The sequence below is a fragment of the Macaca nemestrina genome, chromosome 8 (genome assembly GCF_043159975.1).
Source record: "Macaca nemestrina isolate mMacNem1 chromosome 8, mMacNem.hap1, whole genome shotgun sequence".
NCBI lineage: Eukaryota > Metazoa > Chordata > Mammalia > Primates > Cercopithecidae > Macaca > Macaca nemestrina.
In genome coordinates, this window is record NC_092132.1 from 59,295,094 (window position 1) to 59,311,837 (window position 16,744).

Below are 16,744 nucleotides of genomic sequence, written 5' to 3' on the forward strand. Positions count from 1 at the left end.
ATGTTTCTCTTTTGTAGAGGACAAAGGATACTAAACTGCAGTGTTTTCCAGGTATGTGGTATCTGCTGGTAGTGTCAACCTAAAGGATGAGGCTGAGGCACAAAATATAATTTTTAAGAGCTTGTGTGATCAGGCCAAAGTGAGGACAGCTGCTCTGGAAAACGTCCTAACTTCTGTGAGGCGTGTGCTCTTCGGTCTGGGCTGATACAAAGTTGTTTGAGAGGAATTAACACTGGTTTACAGAAATAACATTGATTAGTGATTGGCTATGTTGTTGAACTGCAGGGTATGAGTGATGGTGTCCAACCTATGGCACTTTATGGCTACTTGGTGTTAGTTAGTGTAGAGCCCACATAGCAAGTGGCTTCAGGAGGTAATTATTTAGCTCAAGAGGGGAATGAGAAGTGAAGGCTGTTATATTTCAGTGCCTTTCTTGGCCTGATAATTTAAAGGGGCTTGCATTCCTCAGATTAAATGTTTCTTTTCTTTCTCAGCAGATAATGCAGAAAGCAAATTTGAGTATAAAGCAATAGTCTTCTTATCCCCATGCTCACAAATGCCACAATGAAGTGCTGCTATTGTACTTAAAGTATATGCAATTGCTGTAAACACTGCCACAATAAATCCCTGAAATAGGAACTACTTAGCTGTGCATATTGTACTGTGTCATCGCTGTTACATGTCGAATCTATTTGTAGTCAAATCTATTTTAATCTATTTATTACATGTTGACTCTATTTGTTCCCAGCTGACTGGGAATAGTGAGGGCCCAGTGTGTTTGAGGAAGTGCACTTCACTTCATTCCCTCCTTTCCTTCCTTCCTTCCTTCCTTCCTTCCTTCCTTCCTTCCTTCCTTCCTTCCTTCCTTCCTTCCTTCCCTCCCTTTCTCTCTTTCTTTTCCTTCCTTCCTCTTTCTTTCTTTCTTTCTTTCTTTCTTTCTTTCTTTCTTTCTTTCTTTCTTTCTTTCTTTCTTTCTTTTCTTTCTTTCTTTCTCTTTTCTTTCTTTCTTTTCTTTCTTTCTTCTTTCTCTTTCTTTCTTTCTCTCTTTCTTTCTTTCTTTCTTTCTTTCTTTCTTTCTTTCTTTCTTTCTTTCTTTCTTTCTTTCTTTCTTTCTTTCTTTCTCTTTCTTTCGTTTCTTTTCTCTCTTTCCCTCTCTCTGCCTCTCCCCTCCCCTCCCCTCCTCTCTCCTCTTCTCTTCTCTTCTCTTCTCTTCTCTTCTCTTCTCTTCTCTTCTCTTCTCTTCTCTTCTCTCTCCTCTCTCTCTCTCTCTCCCTCTCTCCTTCTCCTCTTTCTTTCTTTTGAGAGACAGGGTCTCACTCTGTCATCCAGGCGGGAGTGTGGTGGTGCCATCATAGCTCACTGCAGCCTTGAATGTCTATGCGCAAGGAATCGTCCCACCTCAGCTTCCTGAGTAGTTGGGATTACAAACATGTGCCAGTGTGCCTGGCTAATTTTTACATTTTCTGTAGAGATGGGGTCTTGCTGTGTTGCCCAGGCTGGTCTCAAGCTCCTGGACTCAAAAGATCCTTCTTCCTCAGCCTCCCAAAGTGTTGGGATTACAGACGTGAGCCACTGTGCCTGGCTCAGAGCAAGCTTTCAAAGGGAGGGGAAAGCTGATGATTTCTCAATCCATTCCACTTTCCCCTTCTACTCCTTCTCATTCTTGAAGTCACAGGAACTCTGTGAGATGACCACAATGTTGCACACATTGACCTGATGTTGACATAGTTCATAAAAGACAGCTGCTTTGCCTTGTCCAGCTCCTGTAAGTGCAGTATGGGAACTCGTATTGATAACAACAGCACAATGGACAGATTTCTGAGAAGGTTTTCTCACTCATTGGACAGAGTTTGGAAGAGAATTTCTGTGTTTGTGTTTGTCTTTTTCTTCTGTGAAAGTTTTTTCTTTTCCTCCCTCAAAAGTGGTTGTTTAGTTCCTCTATGTATGTAATGACACAGTATTAAAATTGCTTATTCGAAAAAGTTTTTTTGGATTTGATTGACATTAATCTATGTAATTAAGAATAGGGTTCTTTGTGTTTGTGTATATTTCTATTTTGTTGATTTTATTCTAACTTATTTATTTTTGTTCTCAGCCTTGGCCAAGCATTTCCCACTTGGCAAAGGACTTTATAGACAGACTACTGATTTTGGAGGCTGGTCATCGCATGTCAGCTGGCCAGGCCTTGGACCATCCCTGGGTGATCAACATGGCTGCAGGGTCTTCCATGAAGAATCTCCAGAGGGCCATTTCCCGAAACCTCATGCAGAGGGCCTCTCCCCACTCTCAGAGTCCTGGATCTGCACAGTCTTCTAAGTCACATTATTCTCACAAATCCAGGCATATGTGGAGCAAGAGAAACTTAAGGATAGAAGAATCGCCACTGTGTGTGTCTGCACTTTTGTAAGCAGATGACCTCTAAAACCATTTTGGCCTATTTTAGGACCATTTCATCATGATTAGGGCACCCTCAAGTTCCAAGGACATGGGACTCCGTGGTATTGTTGATACTGTTGACCTTGACTTTTGACATTTTCTTGTTCTATAATTTTTCCTATACCTATATTCATTTTCCCAAAATATACTGCTGCAAACGATTAATAGTTTAGTAAATACTAGTTATGTTTAGATAACTGGAAACAATAAATAGATGAGAAAAACTTTAAAGTATTTAATGGATTAAATAAAAGATAATACTATAGGAATAAGGGATTGTATGTGAGCATGGTGAATCAGAGATATAGCAGGAATAGTTAGATATGGGAACATATGTCTTTATCCTGAAATCACTGATTTTTACCTAAGCCCCAGTATACAGTGTTAACTAGGTAACACTCAAGGTAGTTATAAATGGCTGTTAATTTCATATTTAGTGTGCAAATATTTATGAAAAATTATTAACTATGGGGCCTATAAAGAACTATAAGATATTTCAATCTCTCAGAAACTTTTAGTCTAATTGGGGCATTACTCACGGGAAAAAGTGGAGATTTTTAAGAATCATAAAATAGTGATTTTTTTTTCTAGTATTAGCATTCACCAACCACCAGTGTTTAGAAAAAAAAAAAAATGATCATCTTGCTTCTTATCACTACTGTCAACCCTTTTTAGTATGTACTGGTTTCTTCTAGAATTATTTTATCAAATATCTTGATGACTTTAAACACTCACCATGAAATAATTATAGGTAACGCAATAAAGAGCTACGTTTCAGAACTTAGTTCTCTAGGCAAGTCACATATGGCCTGATCTCTTATACAGTAAATTTTTGTAAAATGATATAAAGATTGAAATATTATTAATTATAATTAATCTAATTAAAAATCTGTGAGTCACTCATATGTGTGGGTAAACATAGTAAATAAATGATTGATTGATATTGCTTATTTTATTAAGTAAAATCATAAAATGCCAGAACGACATTTATTGTAACCTTAAAATCGGTCTCAATTTTTTCATTTTATTTTTCTCTTTTAGGCTATATAGATGGAACAGCTATATATCTGATATATAGATATGAATATGTAATTAGTGATGCAACTAGTTTCTTTTTAAGTTGTAATGCTGTATCACATGATATATGACAGTCCTGGATTAATTCCTTTAAAATAGAAAGACACTTACAAATTTATTAAATAATAGAAAAATGGGCAAATATTTTACCAGGTGGTTTGTAAACATATAGATGGCTAATAAGTACATTACAAATGCTTAGTTTCATTTGTAATTTACAAAATGAAAATTAAAATGACAAAGAAAACAAAAACTTAAAAGGCAAAGAATTTGTTTACCTGTCAGATCAAAACAATTTAAAACTTGGATAATACATATGGTGGAAGGTTGCAGGCAAGCAGATACTCTCATGCCCTGCAGAGAGAGAGGAGTGCAATTTGGTACCACCCCATGGCATTGGGGGACAGTTTGTTAGTAATATCTACTCACATTAAAAATACATTGATCTTTGACCTAATTGTATCATTTGTAGAAGTTTGTCCTACACATATTCTTGCCAAGGTATGTATAAAACATTGTGCATAAGGTATAAAACACTGTTATTATAGTAACAAGAGTCATAAATAAATGCCTATCAGTAGGGAATGCCTTAAAGCATGTTACATTTAAGCAAAGGTCTACCATGTAGCCATTAAAAATAATGCAGTAGATCTATAAGTTTTGTTATATAACATGTTATTGTGTTAAATGAGAAAACAAGAAGCACAGAAGTATTATAGTATGGTCTCCTTTGTGTGAAAAAAAAAGTGTTCAGAAGCTTGAAAGATTGCTAAGAATTTGATAAAGGAGATCGTGATTATTTCTGGAGAAAAAAAGAATAAGTCTGGGTGGGAGGGAAAGGTTTACTTTTCATTTTACATGTATTTCTACCCTAACTTTAAAAAAATTAATGCATTTCGGCTGACTGCAATGGTTCACACCTGTAATACCAGCACTTTGGGAGGCTGAGGCGGGTGGATCACTTGAGGCCAAGAGTTGGAGACCAGCCTGGCCAACATGGCAAGACCTCGTCTCTACTAAAAATACAAAAATTAGCCGGACGTGGTGAATGCCAGCTACTCAGGAAGCTGAGTCATGAGAATCACTTGATCCCCGGAGGTCAAGGTTGCCATAAGCAGAGATCACGCCACTGCACTCCAGCCTGGGTGACAGAGTGAGACCCTGTTTCAAACAAACAAACAAAAAAGATGCATTTCTTTTAAGTCTATAGTAAAGAGAAAATGCAATTAAAAATGCAAGTGGCAAAAGGGAAACAATCTAAAAGGGAGAAGCTTGAATAAGCACCCCCATAGGAACTGCAGATTGACTAACGAGATGTGAAAACTGGTTCTTTTTAATTGAATTTTTCATATATTTGCCCCCTGAAGTTTTTAGAATACAAAAAAGCAATCAAAATTTCTAATGCTAATATTTTTCAGATTTCTTAAGTGATCAGAAAATCACTTTCACATGCTGCCATGGTCATTTTATCCTAACATTTATTGAAAACTTACTCTGTGCCAAGTACCATGCTAAGACTTTAACATACATTATTTCATTTGCTCCTCACAACAAAGCTATAAGGTATTATTCTTAATTTGGTTTCTATCTGAGGAAACTGAGGTTCACAGATGTGAAGTAACTTATCCAAGGTCATCAGTACATAAATAGCAGATTTGGAATCAGAAACTCAGAACTTCTCCCTTAATCTCTTTGTTGGATCATTTCCAAGAATTGAGAATGCAAAAGGCAGGTTCTGATGACTTAGATTTTGTCTATGCTGCCACAAAGAAACAATGCCATACAATATTATGCTGAGTTATGGTGTAAATATTTGTAGTTTCCATGGATAATTGACTTTCACCTTTGCCTGTGTAGGTTGCCTTGAGGTGCTTTTCTACCCTCACCAGCCCTAATGAGCCTGCCCAGCAGGCATCCTCAAGTCCAAGGGCAGGACAAGGTTATTGCTTGGACAACAAAGGATATTAAACGCAGGGCAAAGTGCGAGGTCTAGGAGAAGTGGGGCTGGGCTAGGAAGACGGTCAAGCCTCAGAGATCAGCAAAGGCAGGGAGTTTGTAATCTGGGAAGGGTGTCTGGAGAAGAAGAGACCAGAAGAATCTCAGACACATGCTCTGGGCAACCCAGGCTCAAGAACCCAGGTAGAGGGAAACAATTAGGTGTCAGAGCCTTTGAAGAGGGGCTTAACAGTGAGTCAAAAATTTCTCAAGGTCAGAGTGCTTGTGTACATGGTGACTGGGGGACCATTAGTGAGACAGCCTACATGATGGGAGGATTGAGAGGTAGGCAGTGCCTCTTGACTCCTACGTTTTTAAGTTCTCAAGAGCAAGGACCAGTCTTATTTATCTTTGAAATCCCGGGATCTGGCAGCCCACATATAGCTGGCGCTCAGTTAGTGTTTGAAAATGAACTGTGGACTGGTCTCTGTATCCCCTTTTCTCTGCTCAGCAGCCAGAGTTTCCTTTGAAGATCTTCTAAATCACTCGCCTCTGTTTAGAAGGATGAATGAGATGGGAAAGGAAGAGGCATGACGAGGGAGACAAGATGCCTAGCAGGATGTACAGTGGGAATTTTCATTCGTAGAAAAGAAATCCTTCTGTCCCCTGCTGAGTACCCCCCAGCCCTCGCTAAGAATCCTCCCAACCTTAAAGGCTTTTGAATGGAAGGTTGTGGTTGGGTAATTAGTTCTCTTCTCTCCAGCTTTTGTAAAGTTCTTACAAATCAACTCAGTTTGTTTTTTAACTGCTCCTCTAATAAGCTCATGGTTCTCTCAGAGGCTTAGCTTCCTGTTATCTTGATTTGGTGTGACAAGGAACTTCTACGTCAGTTTATCCCCCAGAATGGAATTCTCCCCATTCCCTTTTCCTACTGCAGATGAAACAGACCAACAAGCAAATTAACCAACCAACCAATCATCTTACCTTTCTAAATTCTACTTTCGAATAAATAGATTTTGACAGTCCTACAAATTAGACATATCATTTAGCTTTATTGTGAACTCCTGAGAGAAAAATAGATAAACTAGCACTTTTTCATCTATTTTGACCCTATTCTACCATCCTCTGGTGAAATTAGGTATTGCAAATCAATTTCTAAATATGAGGATATTTTCTTTATTTGACCAGAGTTAATATCAGTAGAGTGAAAAGAGCACTCAGATTATTTTATAATAAACACATTAAACCTCACCTTTTCTTTTCTTTTTTTTCTTTTCTTGTGATACAAGGTCTTACTACTGTTGCCTAGGCTGGTATGCAGTGGCATGATCTCAACTCACTGCAGTCTCAACCATCTGGGCTCACGTGATCCTTCCACCTCATCCTCCTGAGTAGCTGGAACCACAGATACGCCTCGCTATGCCTGGCTAATTTTTGTATTTTCAGTAGAGACAGAATTTCCCCATGTTGCCCAGGCTAGTCTCAAACTCCTGGCCTCAAGTGATCTGCCTGTCTTGGCCTCCAAACATGCTGGGATTTCAGGCATGATCCGCCCCGCCCATCTGTGTTTCATTTTTCTTATTACTTTTGTGGAATCACTTTTACTTAGTTCCTAATAGAAAAAAACAAGTGTCTCCTGAACGATAATGTAAACTTCTTTCATTGCTATGTAATATTCATTTAGGTTTCCTCTTATATTATTATTTGTTCTGAGCCCTCTTACCTTAGTATGTTCTCTCTCACCCTTTTTCTGTTTCCTGGAAGCTACGTGATAGCTCGTTGTCATCTTTGCCTGCCATATTTTATTTTTCAGTTTTTATGGTGGTTTTATTGAAACACAAAAAGTGCACATGAGCTGTCTCTTCATTTTCTTTGCTGCACAGCCTGGCATTGTGGTTGGTGACTCTGATGGCCAGCTGGGTGGCCCTTTCCATGTGACTTTGCTATCCTGGAAGGAAACACTGTGAGTGATCTCAGCACAGTAAGATTTGTTGCACATCAGCAGCACTTTCAGCCCCTTGACGTTGTGGACCGGGAACTTCTGGAAGCCATGGGCAGCATATGTGTGTGTGTGTGGTTTTTTTTTTTTTTTATGTGCTCATAACTAATGTTGGGCATCAAGATCTGGCCCTTGAACTTTCTACGAACCATGTTGTCAATACTTCTGGGTTTCCCATCAGTTACACTTAATTTTGACATGTTGGTCTGACTGGTGCTGGATGAACCTCTTGGTCCTCTTTTTGACGATCTTGGGCTTCATGAGGGATCTAAGAACCGCCATGATGCTGCAGAGAAGATGGCTGCCATCTCTGTAGGCAGTGCTGAGGAAGACAGCTTTGCTTGCCATATTTTAAAAATGTTTGTTTAAAAGATCTGCTTTCAATGACATACACAGAATGTTAATGACTATGCTTTGAAGGGTTCTATAATGTTTGACATAACCTGTATAACAGAAATCATGCTCACATGAGTTGTAGTTAGTCACCTTTTCATACTATTGTGTTATACCATTGTCTATTAGCTACATATAAATATGTGATGACAAAAAGTGTATAGAATTCTGGAAAGTTAAAATCTTTAGGCTAATGTACAAACACTTTCCATTTAATATGACAAATAATGACTGACTTGTGCTTGGGATTTTTTTTTTTTTTTTTTTTACTTTTACTACAGATGCTTTATTTATTTATTTTAAATTTTATTTATTTATTTTTTGAGGTGAGGTCCTCCTATGATGGCAGGTTGGTCTTTACCTTTTGGCCTCAAGCAATCCTCCCACCTCGGCTTCCCAAGGTCCTAGGATTACAGATGTGAGCCGCCACACCTGGCCATTAGAAGCTTTACTTTAAAAAGTCATTTTTACCAAGAGTTAAATTCACAGAGGAAGGTTCTAAAACCTTAAACATGAGTTAATATGAATTTCAATCTTGAGACCTAAGACGATGCATTAGATTCCTAGGGTTGCTGTAACAAAATACCACAAACCAGGTGGCTTAAAACAACAGAAATTCATTCCCTCACAGTTCTGGGGGCCAGAAGTCCAAAATCCAGGTATCTCCTGGTTTGGTTCCTTTAGGAGGCTGTGAGGGAGAATCTGTTCCGTCCCTCTCTCCCAGCTTCTGGTGGTGGCCGGCAGCCCTTCGCGCTGCATGGTATGTGACTGGCCCCCTGTTTCTGCTGTAGTCTTCACTTGGCTTTCTCCTCTGTGTGTCCCTGTGTCTTTTCCTCTTCTGTCTTTTATAAGGATTCTCATCATTGGATTCAGGGGTCCATCCTATTTCAGGATGATTTCACCTTCAGATCCTTACCTTAATTACATTTGAAAAGACTCATTCCAAGTAAGGTCACAGTCTGAGATTCTGCTTGGACATATCTTTTAGGGGTCATTATGCCACCTACTACCCATGGAAATCATGACCTGTGGTGTGCAGCTCTGAAGAAAATATGTGCTATCTTCCCTGAGCACTGGCATCCTAAACCACTTTCTTTGTCTTTCTGTTGTCTCTGGACTTGGTTTTGTGGCCTTACTTTCAATATTTTATGAAATGGTGCTTTCAGGATTAATTAGTGGATTTTTTCAGAACAATATTCTATATAATTGTTCCAATTCCATAAGATTATATAATAACATTCTATTTCTTGGTATATAAATTCAGGAAAAGAGAATCTTATTTGCCTCTGAGAAATAATTAATTGAAAGTACCAGATATTACTGTCTGTTTATTTATTCATTTTCCTATTTTAAAAGTTTTAAGGTATCTTATGTAAATAGATAAAAATGAGACAAAAGTCCATTTGACTTGAGTGGAAGAGGAATGCAGGAAAAAAAACCTGAAAGTAGAAGGGATAGGAAAAACTAAGATAATATTCTCACATAAAAATTAGAAATAAAAATATAAAAAATTTAAAACCATAAATTACAGCAGGTGACTTTGTATTTGACTTTGTTTTCTGGCAGCCCATTCAAAGAAGAAAGCAGGTACATGGTTCAATGTGGTTATAAAATTAAAACAAATAATTTTAATTAGTTGCTTGAGGGAAGCACATACATTCCTGACCCAGACTCAAAAGAAAATTTCTTGTGGGATCTCCCAGGGAGGATGTACAATGTAATTAACAAGTGCAATGCAATTAGCAACATCCTCTTAGTAAACACAGTGAGCAGTTTCCGCAGTTTCTTGTTCATAATGTCCCTCAATGTCGGCCAGTGGGTAATTTGATGAAAACAAGTCCAGGGAGCTCAAAAGAACATGGTCCAGGGACGGAGCTCTGTGTTTGTCTGGATTACTGGAGAGAGGGATTTTTAGAAGATTCGAATGAAGGAATAGCTTACTTGCTTTTCAAGTAATATTCCAAAAATACTGTTTCTCACCCTGATTTTAATTTGCATTGCACAGCAGTGATTCCAGGTCCTACACACAACAGTACCTGCAAGGTGGCTGCCCGCAGTGCCAGCTCAAGGCATAGCCGTGTGGCTGAACTGGCAGCTGGTAGGCTGGGCTGACAACCTGTGCCACACACATGCTGGGCAGAAGCTGCCTCCCCTCCACATGGAGGTGGGATGAGGGCACATCCTTGGATGCCACCAGAATTTTCTTCAGAAACTGGAGCCTGCTGCAGTGCACAAAGGAAAGGGCAACCAAGGCCACCAAAACTCCAGAGTGAATGGCATGGATTATTTTAATATTTGAAAAACCTTAAAGTGACAGTGGCAAAATACTTACTTCTGATACGTAAAATAAATTTAACAAAGTATCACATGACTTTTATTGTTAGTGTCCCCTCTTGGTGTACCTTCTTCTAAAATAAACTGGCATAAAGAACTGTTTCTAGGGAAATTGAATAAATTAGTGTGTTATGTAGAATTAATATCTTTATGCTAGTTAAAAGTTGGGGAACCTCTGATGAAAATGATGACTATGATTTAAAGATAGATCTCTAGTTCTTCTTCCCAGCAGATATCCAACAGGAGGGTCATTTATCTATTTAAAGCATACCTAGTTTCTGATAAGAGAGCCTCTTCATCTATATTTTGGCTACTTATGATTTTATTTTTATAGGATTCCTTATCAATTATTAACACATTTTCGTGATTACAATACATCATCTAAGTACAGATGGAATCTCCTCCCACCGGTGAAGGCAAATCCTTGTCTCAGCAGAAGAGCAGAAAAGCAAGAGCAAGCAGCTTTTCCTTGGATACCTTATACCACAGCAAAGCCAGGGAGAAGTCAATTACATTTGCTTCCCATGATGCTGCAAAGCTTTGGGGTGAGTAGGAAAATCTTGGACTTTTATGTTGTTGAGTCCTTGACCACCCACACCTCCTAACCCCCTTTAACATCAACACCTCCGGCATTTAAAACGTGGGGCAGTGAGTCTGTAGCGGGAGGATGCAGAGGCTGCTGCGTGTTTATGGAGCCGTCCAGGGGATTAACCGGCTGGGTTCAGCTGGGTAGTTCTCTTTTGGATCTGGAAGCGGAGTTCTCCTTGTTCTCACAAAATGTCTAAAGTTAGATTCATGCTCCAGGCAGTTCTCCTGGTACCAGCTTGGTGTGGCGGCTCTGGCCACAGTTTAGAGCAACTTCAGAAGCCCGCTGTTTCACTCGGTGCCAGAGCTGGCTTCACTTTTGAAGCGATTAGCGAAGCTCAGCGCTGGGCGCCTTGCATTAGCATTGCTTCAGTGCTAAGGACATTCCTGGCCGCAGTCACTGCCATTTTCCCCTAGCCACAGGTGCGACTTAGAGACAAGCAGAATAGTGAGCAGCGGGTGGATCATGCGGGAGAGAGCCTTTCACGGCCTTTAGGACAGACTTGTGCTTAGAAGGGAAAAAGAAAGCAAAAGGGAAAGGAATCAAGGATGTGGCCACGTCTTAGCCTACACTCGAATGTCCTTAAAGCAACCCAGGGACTCTTCTTCTCCCACCAGAGTTCATGTGAAATAAAGCCCCCCTCCAGAGTGGAGAGGCCACCCCAGAGTTATTTGTGAATCACAGCTTAGGTCTGAGGGTTTCACTAATCCCAGCTCCAACCAAGGCAGAGGACCCGGGACTGGGACTGGCACCTTTCCAAGACATGGCCAGTCTCCATTGGCACTCGCAGACAAAGCGGGAGACACTAACAGCTGAGGGGACCAGGCTTATTTTTCTCTGGCAGAAAAGCCAGGGAAGAAGGAGGCAGTTTGGAAATGTGGCTGTGCACAAATGCCAACTTCAAAGTGCTCTGTGTACAAAAGCCAGCGCAGAAAGCAGGCTTCTTAGTGGAAAGCAGTGTATTGCCCCAGTGGGAACTGTAGTCCGTGAAAGATCAGAATTACCGAAACAACTGTTTTCTATATTGAAGTATGGATGATTCTGAATATAGGGCTCTCTTTGTAGAGACTAGCCTGTGGCTGCTGGGTACAAAATAACAGAAAAAATACAGCAAAATCATTCCAGTCCTGGGCTCTTAACATTCCTACCTATGCAGACTTCAGGGAAGAAAAAAGTGTCTGAGCACAATTTTTATCAAAAGGCTTCACAAAATTGGTAGATGGAATGAAACATGGGTGTTGTAATTTTGAAAATGCAGTTGTTTTTTTTTTTTACAATTCTGACATATTTTCAAAACAAGGAGAGAAATTGTTGAGAAACAGACATCTAATCACGACATTGCAAAGTAGTAAACAAGGTTTTCAACAATAATGAAGCATAATTCATCATATTTGTCTTACTAAATACAATTTTTATGAAAGTAAAATAAATCTTATTGTTAATAAATATTTTATCATTAATGAAGACAAGTTAAAATTACTTTTAAAGAATTGTTTTATTTTTAGCTTGTCTTTTTGAAATTTCTAGTTTTGCATAATTTTCTTGAAGTATATGTTCATATAATGGCATAAGTAGATAATTTAATAGTAAACAAAAATAAGTAAATATATTTACTGATAAAGACTAAATAAGAAAGTTTGGAGACCATTCATCAAAGCTATCAAAAGACATTTCTAATAATCTGCACGCTCAGAAAGATTAAAGTAATTGATATTATTGAATATCCTGAGGTTTACTTTGGACTCAGAAATGCAGCCTCAACTGAATTTTGTCCACAGAATCAAAAGCAAAGGAAAGGTCAATAGCCATAGAATAACTTTGTTATTCCTAGCAGATTTTTTCGTAAGAGGATTAAGAATATAATTGTGGTTTATATCCCAGCCTATATATTTATCAAGAAGAGAAAAATGGGAAAATTGAATCATTTTTTGCAATGTCTGATAAGCTAATAGTTTACAACTTAGAGAAAGAAACAGATTACCTTTTTAAAGATAGGAAAGCCCACCTATAGTTTCAGAAAGAAAGGATATACTTGTAGATGTTATAAAGAGAGAGAGGCCAGGATGGAAGTCCAAACACTCTTCCTAACAGTCTTTTAAGTAGTTCTGTGGTCAGAGCATCACATTGTTAGTCAATTCACATCCATTTTTTTTTCAGCCTTCTATGTATAGAAAGCAGGGCTATTTTAAAACTTTCTTTCACAAAGTAATGTTCTGCTAAAATCAACTTCAATCCTGAAGAATGCTGTAGTTATATATACTGAGACAGGGTCTTGCTCTGTCACCCAGGTTGGAGCACAGTGATGTGCTCATGGCTCACTAAAGCCTCGATTTCCCAGGCTTACGTGATTCTCCCACCTCAGCCTCCCTAGAAACTGGGACTACAGGTGTATGTCACCACGCCCAGCTAATCTTTTTTTTTTTTTTTTTTTTCTTTTTTAGAGTTGGGGTTTCACCATGTTCCCCGGGCTGGTCTCAAACTCCTGGGCTCGAGCAATCTACCCACCTTTGCCTCCCAAAGTGCTGGGATTATAGGTGTGAACCACTGCGCCTGGCTGTAGCTATGTGTTTACCCAGTTCTATTTTTAAATTTATTTTTATTTATTATATATTTATTTATTTTTGAGACAGTGTCTTGCTCTGTTGCTTACGCTTGGGATCGTGCCTAAGGGCACAATCACGGCTTACTGTAGCCATGACCTCCCAGACTCAAGCGATCCTCCTACCTCAGCCTCTCTGATAGCTGGGACTATGGGCACATATCATCACACCTGGGTAATTTATTAAAAAAAAGTTTTGGTAGAAATGGGGTCTCACTATGTTGCCCAGGCTTGTCTCAAACTCCTGGGCTCAAGCAATCCTATGACCTTGGCTCCCCAAAGTACTGGGATTACAGGTGCGAGCCACCATAAAATAGAGCCACCAGTTCTATCTGAAATCTTCAATAGATTTTAGTAGCATTTCCAAGTAATGATAAATATTATGCTTTCAAAAGAAATGCCAACTCTGAAGTTTGTTTAAGCCAATGAACATTTCCATTGTAGACATAAGAGCAAAATATGAAATGTGAGATGCAGCCTACACAAGTCGATGATCAGAAAATCCAGAGACACTTTGCCTAAATGATTGATTACCCTTTTCGGAGGAGCCAGTATGGCAGGCCTGGGACTCCTGGTCACATGTGGCTTCTCTGTGGGGTGATGACTCATCATCACTCTCATCCATCAGCCTCTGTCTGTCTGTCTAGCCCAGCTGAACACCCCCATTCCCCTCTCCCCCAAGTAAAAGATGGCCTGAGGCTCTTTGTTTACTTTAGCAGAACTGAAGAGCTAAGGTTGTCTGCTTCACGTATCACTTAGCAAAACAGCAGCAGCAGCAGCAATAATAATAATAAAACCTGTAAATATAATTCATTCTTTTTTTCTGGCCAGGTCAAAAATTGCTTCTTTAAAAAACATACAGGTTTAAATATTCCAAACTCAATATTTAAAAGATAACTCTTCAGATTAACCATGCCACTGCTCTTCTGACCTTGTGCTTAATGCAGAGGTAGCTGGACCTGTTGGGAAGAACCCATGTCCTCTAGGGTTCTAAGGAACTCCTTGTAGCTACGATAAGCTATCAGTGGAGGTGGCACATTGTCACTCGTTAAAGGGTCTGTAGAACTTTTTTCATTCACATAAACTGTGATGATCAAAACGTCCAGGGTTTGTGCCAGCTGCATTATCACAGCACGAGCAGCCACCTCACACATGTCCCGTCAGTCCCTTTCTGCTTCAATTTCATCACCAAACCCAGTCTTCTACCTCCACAATGCCTCTCCACAATGTCTCTCTCATTCATTTACTTTTATCCATTCTTGTTTTAGATCTTTGTATTTTTCTAAATTCTGCACTACTGCAGTAGCTTTCAGACTGGTAGCTCTGTTTTCAGTTTCTTTTCTTTTTAATTCATTTTCCACATCACACACACAAACACACACACACACGCACACTTCTAAAACACAGAACTTGATTGTGGCATCAGCATTCTTAAAATCCTTGAAAGAAAAGGCCTCCCAATAATCCACTGAATACATCAAAACTCCAACTACCGTCTTCTCATGCCATCTTTCTAGTCATCTCCTCGCCCTCGTCCTGCCTGCCCTACCCACCATGTGTCGTGGTGACACTGCAGACCTCAGGTCACTGAAACACTCTGTGGGTGCTGCATTTTCTTTCAGTGACTCCAATTGTAATGTCTGGCCACAGCCGTGTGCCTACTATTTTTGCTGTTTGTCAGCATAGAGCCTCAATTAAGGCCAAGTTACATAAAAATGATTGTATAGCTTCACTTCTAGAGATTGTTGTTATTCTTTGTAAGGACACGCCTCTATCATGTAAGACAATCACTAATTGTCTTAGTCATTAGTCTAGATTAGTCTAATCTAGACTAGATTATTATTGTCTAATCTGGTCCTGCTGCAGGACAACACTAGTGTAAGTTCTCATGAAAATAAAATCTGAAGTAGATTCATGTGATCTCATCACCTGGGTTCTAAACAGTGATGACACTTGGCTGACCCTTGTTATGTCTGCTTAGTTGCAATGATAGTCATGGTTCTTTTGGAAGAACAATGGATATTCTGTTTCTTCATTCAGGCTCATGACTTTATCCAACTTATGACTAATTTTTTGTGTATAAATTTTATTGGTTTTTTGGGGGGGTTATAACAGATGTACATGCTCATTGTGCAAATATGTAAACCCCAAAGAGAAAATCAAATTACCCATAATTACAATACTCAGAGATATCTACTGCCCACATTACCATACTTTATAAATATGTATGCGCTGTTTGGTCTCCACTTTTATATTGTGGAATTTTTCTATCTCTTTAAATATTCCTTCAAACATTTTTAATGACTACCTGATGCTTTAGCATGTGGATATATCATAACTTATTTGGCCATTATCCTACTTTTGAGCATTTAGTTTATTTCCAAAACTTTGCTATTGTAAATAAATGGTATGATGAAAATGCTTGTAATGTCTTTCTTTTCATTTTTCTTATTGGGATAAATTATCAGAATACAATTGGCAGATCAAAGAGAATGAACTTTTTATCCTCTAAAAAGTTTACATAAATGTACACTTTCCACGCCCTTGCCAAGATATTGGGTACTGGTAGTTTAAAAATAATCTGATCTACTCAAATAGATGAAAAATGATATCTTGCCTTAATTTGGATTTCTTTACTTTCCAGCGGCAAGTGAACCCAAAGATGAATTTGAGGGTAGAGACTAGAACTCAGGACATATATATGGAAGGATAGTGTATGTTACTTTGATAAGCCATCTCTACCCCTGTCATGTCTTTACTTGCCTATCAAAAATAAAACAAACAAAATATTCAAACCTGAAATGCCTTGTTCTATAATTTATTGACACATTTTATACAATAGCTTATTTTAATGAGATTTTCTTGGCAATCCCATGTTCTTCCCTCTGCTGCTGACATCAGAGCTTGGTTAAGGGGTCAGGGCTCACTCAGTAGTCAAGATTGAGACCTGCCTAAACTCAGGCCCAAGAGAATATAAGCAGTGATGGTTTATGGCCTTCAATTTGAGGCAGGGGCAGGAATAGACGGCTCATTTGCCTCAAAACTTCTGTGAAATAAAATGTTACTAAAAGAAAAGAAATGGCATTTATTTTGTCTTTGTAGTGCCTGCAACTGTTCTCACCAAAATTCTGCCGTTATGCTTTCAGGGACGATACAGTTAAGTGGCTTAACTCCATTTGGGGAAGTTGCTGGTGACTAACAGGCTCTTGGTTACAAAATAAGTAGAAAATGTAAGAACTCTTATCACCAGTAGCTGGCAACTTCTCACAAGGAATGAAAATACCAACTTTTAACTCTACTTTGTTGAACTGTTAGAGACAGTTCAATTTATAATTCAGAAACCAATTTCCACTTCCGTAAAACAAACAAAGCAAGGAGGCAAGCA

At 38.9% G+C, this 16,744-nt stretch overlaps 1 protein-coding gene across 2 annotated transcripts in view; it reads left to right on the forward strand.

Annotated features, from left to right (window-relative positions):
- LOC105477148 (protein serine kinase H2) overlaps positions 1-16,744 on the forward strand; it is a 94,706-nt gene that overhangs the window by 20,298 nt on the left and 57,664 nt on the right. Inside the window, exon 3 of one of the 2 annotated variants that reach the window (XR_011606916.1) lies at positions 2,096-10,719. Coding sequence is in view for 1 of the 2 variants with exons in the window: in XM_011733525.3 (XP_011731827.2) it covers positions 2,096-2,407 (312 nt within the window). In the remaining variant the exon portion in view is untranslated. Of the gene's footprint in view, positions 1-2,095; positions 16,162-16,744 lie in introns of those variants that run through there. The other variant, XM_011733525.3, reaches the window with a different exon arrangement.